Here is a 20051-nt window from a genome sequence, read left to right on the forward strand (position 1 = left end):
CCAGACGCTGCGGTTACCATAGCGACAAGCGTTCCAAGCCAGCGAGATAGACACGTGTTACTGTTTGCTTGATTGACTGTTAACTACATTCTGGGGGGTGGGGTTCTAGCGGAGGACATTAAAAAAAAATTGTCGACGGTTGTTGCGCGGGCCCGGCCCCCGGGGGTCTAATATTGTAGTTAATCATGGCACCTGAACACCCCCTTGTGGCAGAACAGAAATATTATGTCAGGGAATCAGCAGTGTGGTCCTCAAAGCGGGTGAATAATTTTGGGGATATATTCAACTCAGGGGCAGGGGGTCTTATCAGTTTTCAAGAACTGTGTTTACTTTTCGATTTGCCATGGATATCTTTCTTTTTGTACCTTCAATTACAGACAGCACTTGGTAATGGAGTTCCAGAATTACAAATGCATCCAGTCGTGAGATGGGTAGCACTTCAGAGCACTTCTGTCAGCCATATACTCACAGCTTCAGTATCAAACACAGAAGGACCTACCTTTGATTAGGGCTTGGTGGAAGGACTTGGCGGTTGAGGATGAGGACATAAACTGGAAAAATATTTGGAAGAACATTATTCCATTCGTGAAAAACATTCATTTCAAGCTGTGTCAAAGGGCATACCATACACCACTTGTAAGATTCCATATGAAACAGGTCTATGACTTTTGGTTGAAAGTGGCATTAACTCTGTTTGATATGATGAAGTCTGTTTGATATGATGAAGTCTGTTTGATATGATGAAGCCTGTACCGCTGGAACCAATTCCTCTTTCACTTAATGATGATTCACGCATTGGAAATTCATTAAAAAAAAGAAAAAAGATATGTCTTGCTGGCCTAACTGCAGCCAACAGCATTGCCACTACACTACTAAATTGCACACTCGAAAGTGATTGGAATACTTTCAAGATGTGGTCATGCAACTGTCCACGGCCTGGGTAAACGAAGCCAAGGCCCCTACGTTGGAAATGTGGAAAGGGGCTGCCTCTGTAATAACAGACCTACTGAGGAGGTAGACCATCCATCTGTATTCATCTGGCTTATCTGGCTTCTCAACCGAGATGGGGGGGGGGTAAACATGTTCGGTGTATTGTGATGTATTTTGTTGATTTTCAATTTAAAAAATAATTTATGTTCTACAGATGTTGAATATGACCTCTGCTGATGGAGTGTTGCAACTGGGCTTTATGATGTTAATATCTATGGTCAGCCAATGAATTGATGTCCTGGAAATCTATTGGTGCAGATCGCCCATTGCTATTCTATGAAGACACACTCTTTTGTCTTCCCAGTTCAATAATCCAAATCCAAGAGATATCAATTCCTGTGTGTCCGGCATCAATGACCATTTGACAACTGACAGTTGTTAAACTCTATACATAAATGTATATGTAACAGTTATTGAATTGTTACATATATACATTCTTATCAGAGGCGAGAGACAGTTTGTATATCAGACCACAGCCAGCTGACTCTGACCATAGCCACAGCTCTGACATTTCAGGGTCTCACACTTCTTCACATCTTCTGTCTAATTGTGGCGGCACCTCTTCAGGGTAAACCAAAATGAACTTCCACTTTGGATGACTGCACTCACAGATGAGTGTGATATTTTCAAGGTGTCTGTGGTGACCTCGATTTCAATTAGCTGTCATTTGCTCATGTGGTATTACAGACCATTATTTTATATAAGCTGCTTTAAAGCTGTTTGTTTGTGACTGAGAGATTGGATAGGGGCACACAGAGTTCCTGTACGGACAACAACCTTGTTGATTTCCTCTGAGGACAAGATGGACTGAGAGTGATACTGATATTCCCTGAATCTATTATGACTAATGGACAAAGTAACTATTGTCTGTTTTTTTTTGGGGGGGGGGGTTTGTTCTTTGTTATTCATGTAAAAAAAGAAAAGAAAAGAAAAGTATTAAAAAAAAGTTGTTTCTTAGTTATGAAAGATTAGAATAGATGAAGGTTATCTAAGAAAAACTAATTACAACATCTACCCACAGCTGTGTCTTAGAAAGTGTTCATACACTTAGCCCGTTTCTATTATCCATGATTTGATCGTTTGACTACTGTAGAATCTTCTTGTCGGTAATTAGATGTAAAATGGATCAATCTATTGAGGATTTCGTGATCTTAAATGCGTTGTCATCTCAGAATAGATCAGGTGCGCAGCATACACGATTTGACCAGAAAATAGAATGTTCAACACGGGTCGGAATCTCTGTACTTGATTTATTAAGACAGTCAGCGAATGGTCCATCAGCACAGTATCTCAGCATTCGGCATTCAACGACATTCAACGACATCATTATGACATACAGACCGGCTTAAATACTCTTGACCACCCTCTGTCTGAGCTCTGGCGCCTAACCCCCAAGGTCTTCAAGATAACAACCTCTCGAGTCTGTATATTGTGGCGTGATTGCTGCATATTGTGACGTTATTGCTACCCCTGAAGAGCAGGCTGACCTGGAAGGAACAGAATGTGTGTGTCTGAGTGACCTGAGAATAGAGTATGTGTGTGTGTGTGGGTCTGTGTCATGTGTGTGTCTGAGTGACAGAGGCATAAATGTTGCTAGACAATCAGTAAGATCTAACACTACCTTGAGGTAAAACACAAACTAATTGTGACGAAGTAAACTTGTTGTTGCATAAGGATCAACAGACAGCACACGGTGTATATGAGAGTACCCTGAATCTCATTTAGAAAATATGTCAGGGCCACCTCCTAAATTGCTCCCATCACTGGCACGTGTGCATGGGAGACACCCCCCCCCCCCCCCCCCAACAAACAACTGGTGGGGGTCCATCATGGGCAGCAGTCAAACCTGAGCTACCGCAAGATCAAGCACACAACACCCAGCACGTGCAGAATGCAGATGTGTTTCTCGGAGCCTTTCATGACTCGTATCCCACTCCAGGCTCACAGGAGGGTGTAGAATTCCAGCCCTGGCCTTCTGGTCACTCTGCCTTCTAAGGACGGATGGTGTGTTCTATTCTGGTGTTCTCTCTGTTCTAACATTCTGAATCATAGCGAGACAGGCAGACAGGCAGGCATGATGGTGGCAGTGGACGCCCAGGGGCTGCCGGAGAAGGGGAACCAACAGCGTCGGCTCTCCAAGACCCCGCGTCGGGACTCCAGGACCCCGCGTCGGGACTCCAGGACCCCGCGTCGGGACTCCAGGACCCCGCGTCGGCCCTCCAGGACCCCGGACTGGAGACCAACCCAGGACCAACCACAGCAGTCCCGCAAGAAGCTCCAGGTCATCATCTGCGTCCTGCTGGTGGAGCTGTTGGAGAGGTTCACCTTCTTTGGGATTGTGTGTAACATGATCCTCTTCTGTACGGTGAAGCTGGGCTATGAAAATTACCAGGCTGCCACGGTCAACCTGTGCTTCGTGGGGGCCAGCACGTTCACCCCTGTGTTGGTGGGGTGGTTTGCTGAAACCTGCCTAGGGAGGACCAAGGTGCTCTATCTGTGTGCTCTCCTCCATTTCTTCGGTAAGGCAGGATTGTTTCTTGTTTTTTTGAGGGGATGAAGGAGAATTCATATTTTGGGGGGGAATTGAAGACTTATAATCTGCTGTTTGACATTTGACTCTGCACAGGGTTGTGGGTTCTAACAAAGTTATTCAGTGTTTGGTTGGTTCAGTTGTAAAAGCTGTGTTTCACCAATTCAGGAAAATATTTATATGTCTCTTCTGTTCTGAGTTCAGTGGGTGAGAATGCACCATGTGTGGATCTGTTGGATTACTCATTCTGAATCACAGGTTGCTAGAAATAGCTCTGCTTCAGTGCTAAATGCAAGCAGTTTGACCCTCGATGTGAGCTCAAGTCAACCCCATTACTAATGCTGACTCAGTGTTTGAGGATGCTGTCTCACCTTGGTGTAGCAGCCTGACCCACAAAGTTGTAGTGGGAATACGCAGTCGAGCTGAACTACTGAGGGAATTCAGCCCTTCTATATACTGTGTGAATTGAATATGCTGGGTGTGATGAAACATTGACACAGATACTGAACTTAAATTAACAGATCAAAACTGACCAATTTAAATTCATGGTTTGATCTCACCTGTTTGGCATGTAGTATTATAGTGTTTGTATGGCTAAACATTCTGTACATACGTTCCCGTCACAAACAATACTAAACATTCAAATGTGTGCCCCTAATGAAATGAATAAAACCTGATGAACAACTTCAATTCCGTCTAGGCACGGCCATGCTCCCAGTGGTGGCGTTTCCGTTCGAGGACTTCTACATTGACACACATCACATGACCCACCAGTTGGAGCCCAGAGAGCAGCAGATCCTGTTCTACGTCGGCCTGCTGGCGGCCGCTCTGGGAATCGGGGGCATCCGAGCCATCCTCTGCCCCATGGGGGCGTACCACCTGCAGGGCTCTGACCAGCACCAACTCCTCTCCTTCTTCAACTGGTGGGTGTTACCCTCAGTCACCAATACACACATGCACAGCACAAGCTTTCGGTCATAGACCTTCTTCAGGCATAAAGCAGACCTGCATGAGGTCTGGATCTGTAGTCAAGATATGCCAATATTTCAGGATAGTGTAATATGAGCCTGAGGAGTGGTGATCCAAGACACAGAATCATGTTTTTCTTTTTTGACACTTTTTCTCAATAGGGCAGATCTAGGTTTAGAGAGAGCCTCATCTACACATTGAGTAGAATAACCCCTTTCTAGGAAGCGTTGTTTCACCTCCAGAGCCTTCTCTATGAAGTTTTCATCAGAATGGCAAAGGCGTCTCAGTCTGTAAAATTGACTTTTAGGTAAGCCATTTCTTAGAGCTCTAGGGTGGGCACTGCTAGCTAGAACAAAAGTGTTACGGTCAGTTTTTTTTTCTTGTACAATGTGGTAATGAGGCTACCATTATTTAACTCAATCCACATATTAAAAAAAGACACTCGTTGCAGGTCATTCTCAAGAGAGAATTTTAAATCAGGGTAAACACCAGGAATAACACAAATTGCAACAGTTCTTATATTTTTAAGACACATCATCCAAGTATCTGTACCATTTGAGGATTTTACACACATGCACAGACTCACAGATGGACACACACACACATACAATTTGCTTATTTATTCAACAATTGTGGCTGTAGCGACTAGATTTAGCCAAAAATCCAGTTGCTGAGAGACGCGAGCAGGGTTTGGGTGAAGTTGTGACGCGCTAAAAACAATTCGCTTGAGAAAAGGTACGTTTAAGGGCATTTATTGAATATAAAACAATCCAGCTCAGTGACGTACATAAATCCAAGAGCGACCAAAAAACAAATAATATCAAACAAATCGTCAATGAAATGCGGTCAACAAAAAGTACAACGTCCCTGTCTCCCCTCTCTCTCCAACAATAAACAAACAAACCAAATAAGCTCATAATAAACCCATTAGCTTTTCGTACTAAATACCCAATAATCATATTCATGGCTCCTACAGTGGCACTTAACAAATATTTGTACATGAAATACGAAAATACTTAATAAAGGGTCATGCTTGTCTGTACTATTAGTTCATTGGGCCGCTGGCAGCCGGCATATCTTCATTGTTGATCCTAAATCAACGCAGAACCCAGGATAGAGGGGCTCAGTGAATTTGGTCCTCACTCTATGGAGGAGGGTCATTGTGTGAGAGACGCTGTAAAAGGACAGGACTCCTGCCCTGTGGTCCAAGTACACTCCTACTGTGGAGGAACAAGGGACAGGTATTTTGGTTTTGTTGTTATTATCGTGCCAGAATGAACAACTGGACGGAGAGCAGACTAAACTCCAGGACTGATCATTGTGTCCAAAGCCACAGTCATTACCCCACCCTTTCCTTCTGATCCCTCTGTATGAGACAGCTACATCAATGATGCCCCCATCCCACTCCACCTCCCAGTAGCACATTTCAGACAGACCCACTTTGCACAGGGCCTGGTGATAGAAGGTGAACCTGTCTGGATGGTCTGGGTGGCTTTGGGCCTCGTGAGCCCATGATATCTCCCTGTTACTGTTGGACAGTTGGAGACTAGCACACACTGTGTTAGGATCCACTTCCATTGTGTTGTAGCAGGAGTCTACGGAGCAAGATGAAAAACAGACAGAGTCAGCTTGGCTATTGTGTTGTTGATCTTATTTAAAATAAAATAAAAAAACATTATTGCTCACACTTTAAGAAGCCTTCTCTCTTTTTGTACTCTGGATCAGGAGATATACACGGGTGCTTAATGGTCACTGTGGAAAGAGAGAGAGAGAGAGAGAGAGAGAGAGAGAGAGAGAGAGAGAGTAGATTATCATATGACTCTTACAATCTAGAAGAGGCAATTAGACCGCTTTCGTATTGACAAGGGAACAATGAGTTGTATTATTTTTAACTGCAACCCATTTTATGTGTTTAAGATTGGTTACCTCTAACATTAATTATTCATAAGTTTCTACTTGTCATACTTACACATATTCCTCTCAAGCCCAACAATGAACATCTTGCCCAATTCGTTCTTGCACATACTGTCCACTCTCCCCTTCTGTTCAGAGACAAATTTCGTCACAACTTGAAACCTCCTGTGAGAGGCCATGGATCCAGGAGGGTCACTAAGGGACTTGAAGCTCTGTAAAAGAGTAATATTAGAGTGACAAATACACATTTATTTCAAACAAACTGAGAGTCACATCTTGCAATTTAGATTTAAAAAAAAAAGGGGTGACACATTTACTGTAACCTGGCGTCAATCTAACGACATTGCCTGGTGATAGTTTTGTCAGCTTTATGAGAGACAGAACTTACCTGTAGGAAATCGATTATGTCTCCAGTGTGGGAGAGCTGCTCTAGCTCCGCATCCCTCACCCTCAGCTCAGTGACCTCCTGCTGCAACTGCTTCAGCAGTCCATCAGCCTGTCTCACGGCTGCCCCCGCCTGGGCTCTGATCTGCTCCTTCACCTCTGAGCGCTTTCTCTCCATCGAGTGGATATACGAAAGGACGTGCTCTTGACATTGTCTCTCAAAGTCATCCGTCGCTACCCATGTGGAGTCCTGAAAATCAGGAAGGAATCCCTTTCAGACATTTCTGTGAGGTTATGGTGCATTTGTGGTCAGCATTGACTGTCAGTTCAACAAGAACTTGGAGCCGTGGAGTAGATTATTTAGTGATTGTAGAAGATGATACTCACTGTGAGAGATTGTACCGCTTGTCTCAGCTCCTGTATATCCCTCTCTCTCTCCTGTGCCCTCTGCTGCATCTCATGCTTTGTTTTTACCAACTGCCTCTGGAGGAACAAGATCACAGCCCACACTGTGCTTAGTAGAAACTGCCATATTATAAAGACATAATAAAATGTAATGAAGAATATCTTATTTTAAGGGATGTATTGTCTTACTTGTTTTTCTGTCCATTCTGCTGTAGCTGAGATGGTATCATGGCCTTTGTGGTCATCCATCATGCACATATAACAGATACACTGCTGATCGGTACGGCAGTACACCTCCAGCAGTTTTCCATGGTGAGGGCAGATCTTCTCCTGTAGTTGTTTGGAGGCGTTGATCAGCTGGTGCTTTTTTAGGGGAGGCACTTCATAGTGAGGCTTTAGATGACTCTCACAGTAAGAGACCAGACATGTCAGACAGGATTTGACGGCTTTGAGTTTTCTCCTTGCTGTGCAGACATCACACTCCACGTCTCCAGATTCAGCATATTGAGTTGGAGGTGTATTTTGGCGTCCTGTCTTTTGTTTCTCTACCAATTCAGCCAGCAGGATGTTTCTGCTCAGAACAGGCCTTTGGTTAAAAGTCTGTCTGCACTGGGGACAGCGATAGACACCCTTCTGATCATCCTGATTCCAATAGTTATTTATACAGACCATGCAGTAGCTGTGTCCACACGCAGTAGTCACTGGATCCATTAGTAGATCTAAGCAGATAGAACAATTGAAAAGTTCCTGATTGTCCGCCATTTTCTATCTCTGCTTTCTCAGCAGAGAAATAACTTTCGTTTTCCTGTTACTCTAGTCTCTGCTGAGTTGGGAGTAGCCTTATGCACTTTGTACACAGAGAGGGGGTGTGGTTCTAAATGTTGGCAAGATGCTCAGAACACTAAGACTTTGGACTTTTTATTCCAAAACATTGTCCACTGCTGCCCCCTTCTGGTGTGAGGTAACTTGTTATTTGTGTGTGCGGTTTTTTTTGTGTTCCAATCCCATTTTAACTATTAAGGAAGTGAATTGAACAATCCATCTTTAAGAATTAAGGACACTTTCCAATTGGGTGAATAGAAATAGAATCAACTCCAACCCTTACAGCATATTTTTGTGCCCTCTCAGGTTCTACTGGCTGGCCAACCTGAACTCGACTGTGGTGTTCCTGGGCATTGCCTACATCCAGCAGTCTGTAGCCAAGAACCTGGGCTTCCTCATCCCCTTCACCTCTGTGCTGCTGGCTCTCATCGCCATCCACATGGTCCGCAACAACCTCACCTACAGGCCCAAGAAAGGTAACACACACACACACACACACACACACACACACACACACACACACAGTGTTTAAGTGAAAATCCCGAAAAACAAATTCAAATGAGCTGTTATATTTTTTTTTACGAGAATGCATTCCTGTTTTCCCTGCAGGCAGTTCCCTACTAACCACTTTGGGGGTGTTCCTGAACTCTCTGAAGATGTGCTGCCTGCACTACCGCCACCTGAGCGGGGACGTGGCCAGCTGGCTGGACCGCGCCAAAGAGAACAACGGGGGGCGCTACAGCGAGACGCACGTGGAAAATGTCAAAGTCCTGGCCAGACTCTTCCCCCTGTATGGTCTGCAGCTGCTCTACCGAGCCTGCATCACACAGGCAGGTCAACGGGAGCATCAGGTTCCTCGTATTATCACACAACACATTCATCTCAGACGATATGTAACTTATTACGCAGGTAGATCATTTTAAAAAAAATGGAAAAATTGGACACTGCATTACAATATACACTAATACATTTCCTCAATATACTGAACATGCTGTACAAGATAAGAACTCAGATACTCACAACAAGAGACCATCTAGATTCATAATATATGTACAGCTCATCGCATTGCAGTGATGATCAATGCATATTATCATTACATTTGTCCGACCTTCTAAAACAGTTTGGATATCTTCTGACTCGACCACAGATTCCCTCGGGATACTACATCCAGACCATGAACTCTAACCTGCATCTGAACGGCTTCCTGCTGCCCATCGCTGCCATGAACGTCATCAGCATCCTGCCCCTTCTGCTCCTGGCCCCTCTGATAGAGTGTGTGACCACCTGCTACCTGTCCAGGGAGAAAACACCGCTGTCCCCTGCCAGAATCATCAGTAAGCATGTACACAGTGTGTACACACACACACACACACACACACACACACACACACACACACACACTAACACACTAACACACATGCGGAAACAAAACACATACCAGGGTTCCCATACCTTCTGAAACATCAAATTCAAGCACCTTTCAAGGACTTTCAAGACTCAATTCCCTCAAGTTCAAGGACCCAACACGGCATAGTTTGAGACAGACCTAGATGACAATTTATATACCGGTAATAGGAACTATCTGCTCAGACAACTTGAATGTGTGAACACTAGATGGTCTCTTGCCTTCTCTACCACAGCACAGCAAAACAATATATTGTGAAATATGTGTTAAGTTAAGCAATACAGAGACTTATTTACTAGTTGACGAGCTAAGTAAACATTTTTAAATATATATACTTTTTTGAGAGAGAGAGAGAGAGAGAGAGAGAGAGAGAGAGAGAGAGAGAGAGAGAGAGAGAGAGGGGGGAATTCAAGCACTTTCAATGACCCATGTCAATTTTCAAAAACTATGAAGACCTTGATTTATTTATTTTTTATTCACAAACTATCAAGGATTTCAAGGACCCGTGGGAGCCCTGACATACTATACATACATTTGCCATCTTCTGCCTTCTCTCCATCTCCTCCCTTTCAGCGCTGGGTCATGCGTGTGCAGCCCTGTCGGTCCTGGTGGCTGGCCTGTCTGAGGTACACAGGAAGGGCTACCCCCTGGTAGAGCAGGCCCTCTCTGGGAAGGTTCTGCAGGTGTCCTCCATGGCCTGCTTCCAGCTGGCTCCTCAGTACATCCTGCTGGGTCTGGCCGAGGCCCTGGTAACCCCCGCCTGTGAGTGAGAGTGCCCTCTCTACTGCCGCACTTCTCTGGCTACACATGGGGAACTCAGAGCCATGTTTATACCATCTAAACCAAATATTCCTTTCTTTTCCCTTTAACCCGTTCTTTCTCTACTTTCCTTGGCAGGCTCTCTCATCTCGTTCCACCTGACACCCAGCCATATAAGAGGGATCTCCCTGCACTTCCTAACTCTGTCCTACGGAGGGGGCTGTTTCCTGGGCGCCTTGATCATCCAACTGGTCTACCTGCTATCTGGAGGTAAAAACACATGCTCGCTAGACAGTATTGTTGCCTCCTTAAGAAGAGAAATAATCACAATGACAAGGCATCAGCTAATTCAACTGGTCTTTATTATGGTTAAAAAAAGAAGGGCACAACATAGTAGATGCAATTAAATTATCACATTGTTCTTGTTACCATTTAATCATATTTTCTGATTAAGTAAGCATTAACAGGGTGACAGCATTAATGCATGACACCATAATTAAGTAAGCACTGAAGTAAGTGATTAAGTACGTATTAATTGATGTCACCATAATTAAGTAAGCAATTAAGTAAGCAATGATGCATTACACCGCCTCTTGGGCATTGTTGCTTTAACAGTATAGAGCCCTCCTAAAAGCACCGATAACACCGTTATGCATCTGACCACAGGTAACTTCTATCCAAATACACTTCATGATGGGAATCTGGAGAGATTCTTTTTCGTCTTAGCCACGTTGATGGCCATAAACACGCTGGTGTTCTGGTGGATATCTTACAGGTAGAATATCTCAAACATGGTTTTTCAGAGTACATTTCAGAGTACATCGTTAAAGTTGTATTACAGACACACACACACACACACACACACAAACCACATCTCTATCTGACTGTCTATCCCTCTATTGCCCAGGTACATAGACCTGAGTGTGGAGCCACTGGGCAGGGGAGTGGGCACCAGCCCCCTGGCTGAGAAGCTCCTGCAGTACAAAACCTACCTGCGGTTCTACAACACTGTGCCTGTGTTCTACAATACAACTGCCTCCATGGAATCAATCTTGTGACCCTGACACAACCAGTTTGAATCCTAGGAGTAATAAACCGTTGGAGCCAATACTGAACTTTATTAGGCATTTTCACCCATATGACTGTATTTTGTAACGTTACCATGAAAATAGTAAGGACCACACCACACCACACAACACGACCAGTCCAAGAAGAACACTGACCCTATAGGTGTTGCTCAATTGTACAATGTGTAAGTGACAAAAATCCAATCAAAACATCAAATGAAGTGATTCTACAGCACAGCCTCTTCTACAACAACCTTTGAGCCCTGTAGTGCTGGCGCTACATGTTGAGGCATGTAAATGTACTGATATAGAAAGTAATATACTGTATCTGGCTGTGGTCATATACCTGTATGAACTTGGACTTTCTTTTCTATGTATGATTAATGTGTGAGTTTGTTATGTACAAATGTACGTATGTGTACATAGATTACTGTAAATAGGAGAAAGAAAATGTCAGAAAAAAATACATAATAAAGCCATTACAATACCATGATGATGGCTATTATTGTTAAATGTTGTTATGAGTTATCTTATGTTGTCTGATTTACTTGATTACTGATCACTGATGGACAGACGATGATCGGTGTTCTCAATCAATTTCAATGCTGACCACCAGGAGCAACTATCCTCACAGATGACTCCAAACCCAGTCTAAACCCAGGATACAGGGGCTGAGTGAATGTGGTCTGGACTTTGTGGAGGAGGGTCACTTTTTTAGAGATGCTATAATAGGACAGAGTACCTGCCATGTGATCCAGGCACACTCCTACCCTGGAGGGGCGAGAGGACCGTATCTTAGTCCTAATATTATCATGGAGGAAAAAGCAATTGGTGGGAGAACACTCCAAACTCCAGGATTGATCACTATATCCGAACCTACTTTTATTACCCTCTCCTTTCCTCCATATAGCATCATATGACACTGCTAAAGCAACCCAGCCACGCAACTCAACATCCCAGTAGCATTTTCCAGACAAACCCTCTCTACACAGCACTTGGTCGACATGGGTAAATCTCTCAGGATGATCAGCATAGGTCTCCCCTTCACTCCATGACACCTTCCTGTTCTCCTCAGACAAGCACAGTGTTCCACATGCAGTGTTGGGATCCAATGTGAGTTGACAGGGATCTGAGGGAGTTTGGGGGGCGGGGGGGTTTGTATGTGTTTATACAGATTGAATGGTTTATTTGTGTATGTGAAAATGAAGAAACCTACTGTTACTCACATTCTAAGAACTCCTCTCTGGTCCTCGGCTTAAGAGGTAGAACAATTTTGACTTGCGTCACTATAAAGACAGACAGAGATACATGTACACGTCAGAGTTTTTGTATACAATTTTAAAAATATATGATTTCTATAAACAAGCACTCTTTGACATACCCTTCTCCGATATCTTGATAGTTTCTTCATTGAAGATATCGTCCAGTCGCACTTTCAGTCCAGAGACTAATTTCTTCACATGGTCAAAAGTGTGTGGGTTATTGATGGCGATGCCGGGTATGGCCCCAGATCCAGGCGGGACACAGAGAGACTGGAAACTCTGCAGTGTAAAACAGACAACAGAGGTGGTGTAGTAGAGACAGAAGGAGGGAACTACAGCCTCATTATGTAAACACAGAGCGAGTGATTTCACCTGGAGAAAATGGACGTGATCCTCAGTTTGTGAGAACTGCTCCAGTTCAGCCTCTCTCTTCTTCAGCTCTGCAACCTCTTGCTCTAGCTGCTCCAGAAGTCCTTTGGCCCGTTTCACTGCAGTCTTTTCCTGGGCTCTGATTTGCTCCTTCACCTCTGAGCGCTTTCTCTCAATGGTGCGGATCAGTGTAGTAAATATCTTCTCACTCTCATCCACTGTCAGCTGTGCAGAGCACTGTAGGGGTCGAGAAAAGAGGCGGGTCCGGATGACTATCTAGAACTAACTAACGCTAACTCCAATCAGCCAAGCTTGGACAAGGTACAACTATTGTTATTTTTTATTATAGTGAGGTATGACTAGTATCCTAGTGTTATGCTGCTGTACTGTATGTTCTTGTTGTTTTTTTAATGTAAAATGACAACAGTATTAGTATTATCATGAAATACACTCACCAGACACTTTATTAGGTACACCTTGCTAGTACCGGGTTGGACCCCCTATTTTGCCTTCTGAACTGCCATAATCCTTCGTGGCATAGATTCAACAAGGTGCTGGAAACATTCCTCAGAGATTTTCGTCCATATAAACATTAAAGCAGTTGCTGAAGGTTTGTGCAAAGAAAATATCCCCCACACCATTACACCACCACCTTTTTCGCCTAGAGAACTGCCGATCACTGGATATTTTCTTTTTCTGACCCTTCTCTGTTACCCCTAGAGATGGTTATTGCGGCAAAATCCCAGTAGATCAGCACTTTCTGAAATACTCAAAACAGCCTGTCTGGCACCAACACCCATGCCACGTTCAAAGTCACTTAAATCACCTTTCTTTCCCATTGTGATGCTTCAGCAGATCGCCTTGACCATGTCTACATGCCTAAATGCACTGAGTTGCTGCCACATGATTGGCTGATTAGATATTTGCGTTTACGAGCAGTTGAAAAGGTGTACCTAATAAAGTGGCCGGTGAGTATGTTATAATAAATGCACAATACTCACCACAAGAGTATTTACAGCCTGTCTTAGCTCCTGTAGCTCTGTCTCTCTCTTCTGGATACTCTGTTGGAATTCCCTCTGTATCCCAACCATCTGCTTCTGCAAATCACATTCCACTGGTTTAATCTACAGTCATGCTGTTCTTGTCAGAAAGGAGGCACTGAAAAATGTGAGTCCTAAATAAAAGGTGTTAGCTTTGGGCTTATACACTACTGAATTAATAATATATAGGCTTCAGGTTCCCCAAAATACGAGATTGAAGTGCTACTTCATTTCACTATTATTTGTTACAGTATTAAAAATAAAAATAAAAATAGGCTATGTAAGATTGTTAGAGTCATTTGTAAAGGACTCCATACATACCTGTCTATCAGTCCTTTTGGCTGCCACTGAGACTGTATCATGGCCTTTGTGTTCATCCATCAGACACAGCAGACAGATACACTGCTGATCGGTGGAGCAGTAAACCTCCAGCAGTTTGTTGTGCTGAGAGCAGATCTTCTCCTGGAGCTGGGCGGTGGGTTCGACCACCGTGTGCTTCTTAAACGCCGGCGACTCATAGTGAGGCTGGAGGTGAGTGTGGCAGTAAGACACCAGGCATGTCAGACAGGACTTGACGGCTTTGAGTTTCCTCCCAGTGCAGCAGGCGTCACACTCAACATCTCCAGATTCATCAGCGTAACATTGAGCTGGAGGAACGTGTTGGATGGATCCTCTTATGTTTAGTTTGGCCACGGCTTCCGTCAGCACGGTGCTCCTGTTTATGGAAGCATATAGCTGACTTAATTCAAATGCTAATGCGATATGAGATTGCAATTGCATGTTCCACTTTTGCATGCATTCTTTCAGACAATATTCAAATTCAAATGCAATTCTAATGATTTGCATTTTCATTTTCATGTACCTAATGCAAAGCCATTTGACAAGTCATGCGCTGCTTTGTAGCTGACAACATTCAAATTCATACCTGTTCAGAACAGGTCTGGTGGTGAAGGTCTGTCTGCACTGAGGGCAGCTGTAGACACCTTTCTGTTTCAGATCATCCTGATCCCAGCAGTCATTAATACAAGTCATACAGTAGCTATGTCCACAATGAATAGTAACCGGATCCTTTAGTACATCCAAGCATATTGAGCAAAAGAATATATCGACTTGGTCCTTTGACTCTGCCATCTTGACAGACACAGCAATGCAGCACGGCTGAACAACAACAGCAGAGAGAAAGTTAAGTTTCGTTTTCCTTGAAATAGCTTTGGTTTCAGTCACGTGACTTCTCGTGAAATTCAAAGTGGTGGTGCAGGAAGTGAAAATAAAGAACTAGTTAACTTTAAGACATTAGATTTAATGACTGAACCAATCAAACCATCAGAAAAGCCCTTGATTAGTGAAGTCAGGTGTGTGAGTTCCTGGTTACAACAAAAATCTTCTGGTCCCGAGGACTGGAGTTGAGAAAGGCTGGTCTAGAGGTGATTTACAATACAAATATATATATATATATATATATATTTAACTCACTCATGTCTCCTGGTGCTTCATATCATGTATACCATGGCCTTCATTTACATGTAAACTTCTTTACAATACTATAATTTTATCTTTACAGAAAGTAAACTACCACTTGCATGTACCCACCAGAATAGTTAGGCTTAAACATCATTTACGATAACACCACTCACACACCCAGTTATCTGGTACTGCAGGTGCATAAAATATTCTGTTCATTGTAAAAAATAAAAAAAATAAAAAAATAAAAAGGGCATCCACAGAGCCCTTGGTAAGTAGCATGGTAGTAGTGCAGTATGGATCCCCTATTTGTTTTTTACAATGAATGAAACAGTTAGCCAGTTTAGGAGAGTTGTTAGTCCCAAGGAATGCTCAGGTGAAATGGTAACCTGACTCCACCAGATGGTTTGCTTCGCATTTTCGTGACATTTAAATTGTTATGTTTACACAGTCATTGTCGACCGTGATTTTTTTGGGAGATCCTGTAAACAGCGAGTGTAAAAAGCCATCTCTTTCTGTAACAACAAACCAGACCGGAAGTTCTTACATCAGTAGACGCACGCGGGACGTCAAACGACGCCATCTTGTGCACCTAGGCTATTCGCGTAGCTAGTTACCCTGGCAATCTTTGCGTCTTAAAAGTCATCACCTTATTCTCGGGGACAAGTCGAGAGGACACAATATTAAATTGAGATTACTCGAACTCGACCGTCGATATTTGAAGGGATTGGTGAGTTTGTGTGTCTCTATTATTGAAGATTTCAATGAACCCAGAATTAGGTCAGTGTTTAGCTTTTGTAAACATTGGTCAGTGTTTAGCTTTTGTTTTGTATCCCTCGGCGACAGACTCTCCACATTAAGGCCAGATTAGAGTCTGTCAAACATATAATATAATATATAATAGCGGGCTTGTTTGATGTCAAAACGGAAGAACAGGCGGGGGGCAGACAGTGTATCAGAAGTGTTCTGTGAACAACAGTGGACCTCCGCCCACTTAGCTCTAGTCTAGTGTATGTATAGGCCTATATTTAAAAAAACACAAATAACTATTGTAATAAACATTTAATCTTCTCAATGTAGCCTATTATTTGTGTTTTTAAGGGTTTTAATATCCTAATTACCGTGATGAAAGACTGCTGCATTGCATAGGGACATATAATGGACTGTACATGAATCATTTCCCATGGCTAAACACATTGTACCCAGCAACACTTCTAGAATATGAGTAAAGTGAGTTTAAATCATGAGGGGTGTCATACTGAGTGTTCTTACCTCTTTACTGTGGGCCAACAGTTAAAAGTGCCTCATCGGGGGGTAACAACATAAGAAAATGTTACTCACTTATTTATCAATGGAGATCATTTCAGGTCAACTGAAAATGACAGACCCTTCAGAAGTACACGAGGCGGCGGCTAATGGCAATTCGCTTCAGCTGCAGCAGCTCATCCAGGGCGGGGCAGCGGTCAACATGGTTGAGAACTCCATGACCCCCCTCCACAAGGCCTGCATGCAGGGCCAGACCCAGTGCGTCAGACTGCTCCTGGACGCTGGTGCACAGGTGTGAGAGCTACAGAACGCCAGTGTGCTGCTTTCATTATTTCTGTGTGAGAGATTGAGGATGTTTGAATTGTATTTGATAAACATTTAAACACATATTATAGAATGTATCATGCAGAGCTATCTGGCATTTTTAACTGGTGTGCAGCTGCATTGTTCATGTTCATGGTGTGTGTGTGTGTGTGTGTGTGTGTGTGTGTGTGTGTGTGTGTGTGTGTGTGTGTGTGACACAGGTGAATGCACGTTGCATTGGTGGTAGTACTCCACTCTGTGAAGCTTGTTTTGCTGGAAGCTTTGAGTGTGTGAAACTGCTTATAGAACACGGGGCCGAAGTCAACCCTCCACTGTTAACCTTCTCACCCCTCCACGAGGCCTGCATGGGAGGTATGTCACATTGTCTTGTTCTGATTACAACCTCATCATTTAGCGGGGGCCAGCAGTCTTGAGTACTTCACACAACATAAAGACACGCATGCCATCGGGATAATTCACTCAAGCCTTCAAAGTGTCTTGAACAGTGACTGACTGTGTGTTTGTGTGTGATTAATAGGTAATTCAGATTGCGTTCAGGTCATGATTGATGAGGGGGCTCTCATTGAGGCCCATGACTGTCACTTTGGGACGCCGCTACATGTAGCATGTGGCGAACAACACTTTGACTGCGTCAAGTTGCTCCTAAATGCAGGTGGGCCCCTTTCTCTTTAAGAAACTATTGCATTGACTTTACCTAAGTACTATAAAATAAAATAAAACATCTTGATGCAGGTATAAATTCTCAAATAATGTTGTGTTCAACTACTGATCTTCTCATCCACACAAACTTTTCAACCTCTCAAGGTGCAAATGTGATGGCTGCCAGTGATGAGCTACATGAGACGGCACTACATCACGCAGTGAAAAATGTTGACCTGATTGATCTGCTGGTGGAGTTTGGAGGGAATGTGTATGCCAAGAATGACCTCGGCAAAAAGCCTATCAACTACACCAGTCAAGGGTCCCCCTCAAATCTCTGCCTAGATTTCTATGAAAGTGAGTTTATTCATACAACATATCCTTTCATGGGTAGAACAAATGGGATTAGCCCATCTATAGAAAAATGCAGTTGTTTACATACACAGAATATTTTTGATATCCAGCTCATCAGTCAGTTTTCTTTCTTTCTCAGGTACACCCCTCAGTCTACAACAAATAAGCAGGCTGGCTCTGAGAAAGGCGTTGGGCAGAAGATCTCTGGAGGTTCTGTCCAAACTGGAGTTACCCAATCGCATCGTCAGCTACCTCTCCTACATGCCACCTCCAGCGGTGGAGCTGTCCTACTTCTAACAAGCCCTCCACTTCACATTTGAGGATCACTTGGAGATAATAATAATACATTTGTTTAAAATTGTTTGTTTTTACCTATTATATTTGTGGTGCGAAATTGTGTGTTTTTTAAATTGAAATAGCTGTTTTTATATTGTTTAAAATGTGTTGTTTTTTACCTATTGTACTTGTAAAGCACTTTTAAACTTGTAAAGCTATATAAAATAAAGTTATTATTATTATTAGAATGCTTTTACATTCACAGGAAGAACCAGAGGAAGCCAGATGTGTAAGTCTACAGTATGCTACAGTATGGCTTGGACTTGACTTTGGAATAACTGGCTTTTTTTTCAGCAGATCTCTATGGTCATGTAAGAACTGCTTTCAGTTTTGCAACCAAGTGTGACTACCAGTAAGTCAAATGACAGGATGTGGCAAATAGCCAGCAAAACATCAGATACGGTGGGTTAGAGTTATCATCAGCTGGGACTTGTTTTTGGTACATAGACTTTCAGAATATGGCTGTAGACTGTTCATCAATGGCGCTTTTCCACTACAGGGCCAGCCCGGGTCAGCCCAGGCTGGCCCTGTTCTTTGGCGCTTTTCCATTTGTCGGCTCGGGTCAGCACGGCACGGTAAAATAGTTCTTGTTCGGGATGGGTAGCGAAAGTTGGGGAAAGGTACTTTTTTGCCAGGCTGCGTGTGACGTGTGACGCTGCACACCGTTGATTGGTCAATGGAAATCATCATCCCATGTTCATAGATTTCTTCTCTAACCGCCATCTTTAAATACCACAACAGATTTCGCTCTCGGAAAAAGTCACTTACTGTTTCTGTAATAACTTATTAATAAAGATTAGAATAATTATGCTAACCATCGTATTATCTTAGTTTAATGTCATTTCAATGCATCACAGAACTTTTATTTACAACAAGCATAACAAAAAAATTGCTATTATGGCGATGTCCTGTGCCTATGCTGTTCCTCAGTCCAGCGGCAGTCAAATGCTGGTAGATTCACGTCTTGCTCCCTTTAACACATGTCGGCGTTTCCCTGGTTGCGAGATCTAATCTACTAGAACTGAAAGCGGCAGGTAACAGGCACATAACATCCATATGAATGATTCATTCATTCATATGCTGTATATATAAATAAATACATTTGACTACCAGCAAGACACCGGAGCACTCGTATCCATAACAAATGCGGCGATTGAAAAACTTGCTCAGCAAGGAAGAAGCCACTGCTCCAAAACTGACATGAAAAAGCCAGACTACGTTTTGAGTTCATCTCTAGGGGACCCTACCTTCTATCTACTGATGCAGCCTCCTGTCCTCATCCTTTGGGAGGGAGGATAAGACAGAGGAAGATAGAGAGGTGAGGGAGAGGGTTCACAGGTTGCGACAAATTGATACAGTATGGGTAGTCTGACTGGGTGGATATGAGGGGAAGGGAGGATACAAAATGATGGTCAGAAACTGAAAGAGGGGTAACAGTACGGTTGGATGTATGGGAGGATCTGGTGAAGACAAGCTGTTTGCCCGCCTTATGAGTCAGAGGAGAATGGGAAAAAGTAAGGTCGAACGAGGAGACAAGGTTAAGATGGCCAGACGAGTGAAACTTCTCTGACGGGATGTTACTCTAACCACAGACACACTAACCACAGACACTTTAACCACAGACAGTCTGACCACAGACACTCTAACCACAGACACTCAAACCACAGACACTCTAACCACAGACACTCTAACCACAGACACTCTAAGCCACACCCACTTTGATACAGGCCACACACACTTTGATACAGGCCACTC

General features: G+C 43.4%; 4 protein-coding genes across 4 annotated transcripts; 2 read left to right on the forward strand and 2 right to left on the reverse strand.

Annotated features, from left to right (window-relative positions):
- Positions 1 to 3259: 3259 nt before the first annotated feature.
- slc15a5 (solute carrier family 15 member 5) lies at positions 3260 to 11236 on the forward strand (the record flags this gene model as incomplete). Its single annotated transcript, XM_080544868.1, has 9 exons — positions 3260 to 3509; positions 4221 to 4443; positions 8321 to 8490; positions 8624 to 8844; positions 9162 to 9348; positions 9993 to 10181; positions 10317 to 10448; positions 10845 to 10953; positions 11086 to 11236. The coding sequence occupies exons 1-9, from the start codon at positions 3338 to 3340 to the stop codon at positions 11234 to 11236; spliced, it is 1554 nt and encodes a 517-aa protein (XP_080400994.1). The 5' UTR covers positions 3260 to 3337.
- On the reverse strand, positions 5382 to 7954 carry LOC308170118 (tripartite motif-containing protein 16-like; the record flags this gene model as incomplete). Its single annotated transcript, XM_080544859.1, has 6 exons — positions 5382 to 6084; positions 6176 to 6241; positions 6459 to 6615; positions 6792 to 7037; positions 7175 to 7270; positions 7382 to 7954. 6 exons carry the CDS (start codon positions 7952 to 7954, stop codon positions 5540 to 5542), a joined length of 1683 nt encoding a protein of 560 aa, XP_080400985.1. The 3' UTR covers positions 5382 to 5539.
- A 608-nt stretch (positions 11237 to 11844) lies between the features above and the next one.
- On the reverse strand, positions 11845 to 15047 carry LOC308169979 (E3 ubiquitin/ISG15 ligase TRIM25-like; the record flags this gene model as incomplete). Its single annotated transcript, XM_080544710.1, has 6 exons — positions 11845 to 12374; positions 12472 to 12531; positions 12627 to 12786; positions 12880 to 13113; positions 14238 to 14631; positions 14842 to 15047. 6 exons carry the CDS (start codon positions 15045 to 15047, stop codon positions 11845 to 11847), a joined length of 1584 nt encoding a protein of 527 aa, XP_080400836.1.
- Positions 15048 to 16755: 1708 nt separating this feature from the next.
- Positions 16756 to 18257, forward strand: LOC308169980 (ankyrin repeat and SOCS box protein 13-like; the record flags this gene model as incomplete). Its single annotated transcript, XM_080544711.1, has 5 exons — positions 16756 to 16935; positions 17168 to 17318; positions 17485 to 17619; positions 17772 to 17963; positions 18100 to 18257. 5 exons carry the CDS (start codon positions 16756 to 16758, stop codon positions 18255 to 18257), a joined length of 816 nt encoding a protein of 271 aa, XP_080400837.1.
- Between the last annotated feature and the right edge of the window lie 1794 nt (positions 18258 to 20051).

This window comes from Nansenia antarctica (genome assembly GCF_963989245.1).
Source record: "Nansenia antarctica genome assembly, chromosome: 14".
Taxonomy (NCBI): Eukaryota; Metazoa; Chordata; class Actinopteri; order Argentiniformes; family Microstomatidae; genus Nansenia; species Nansenia antarctica.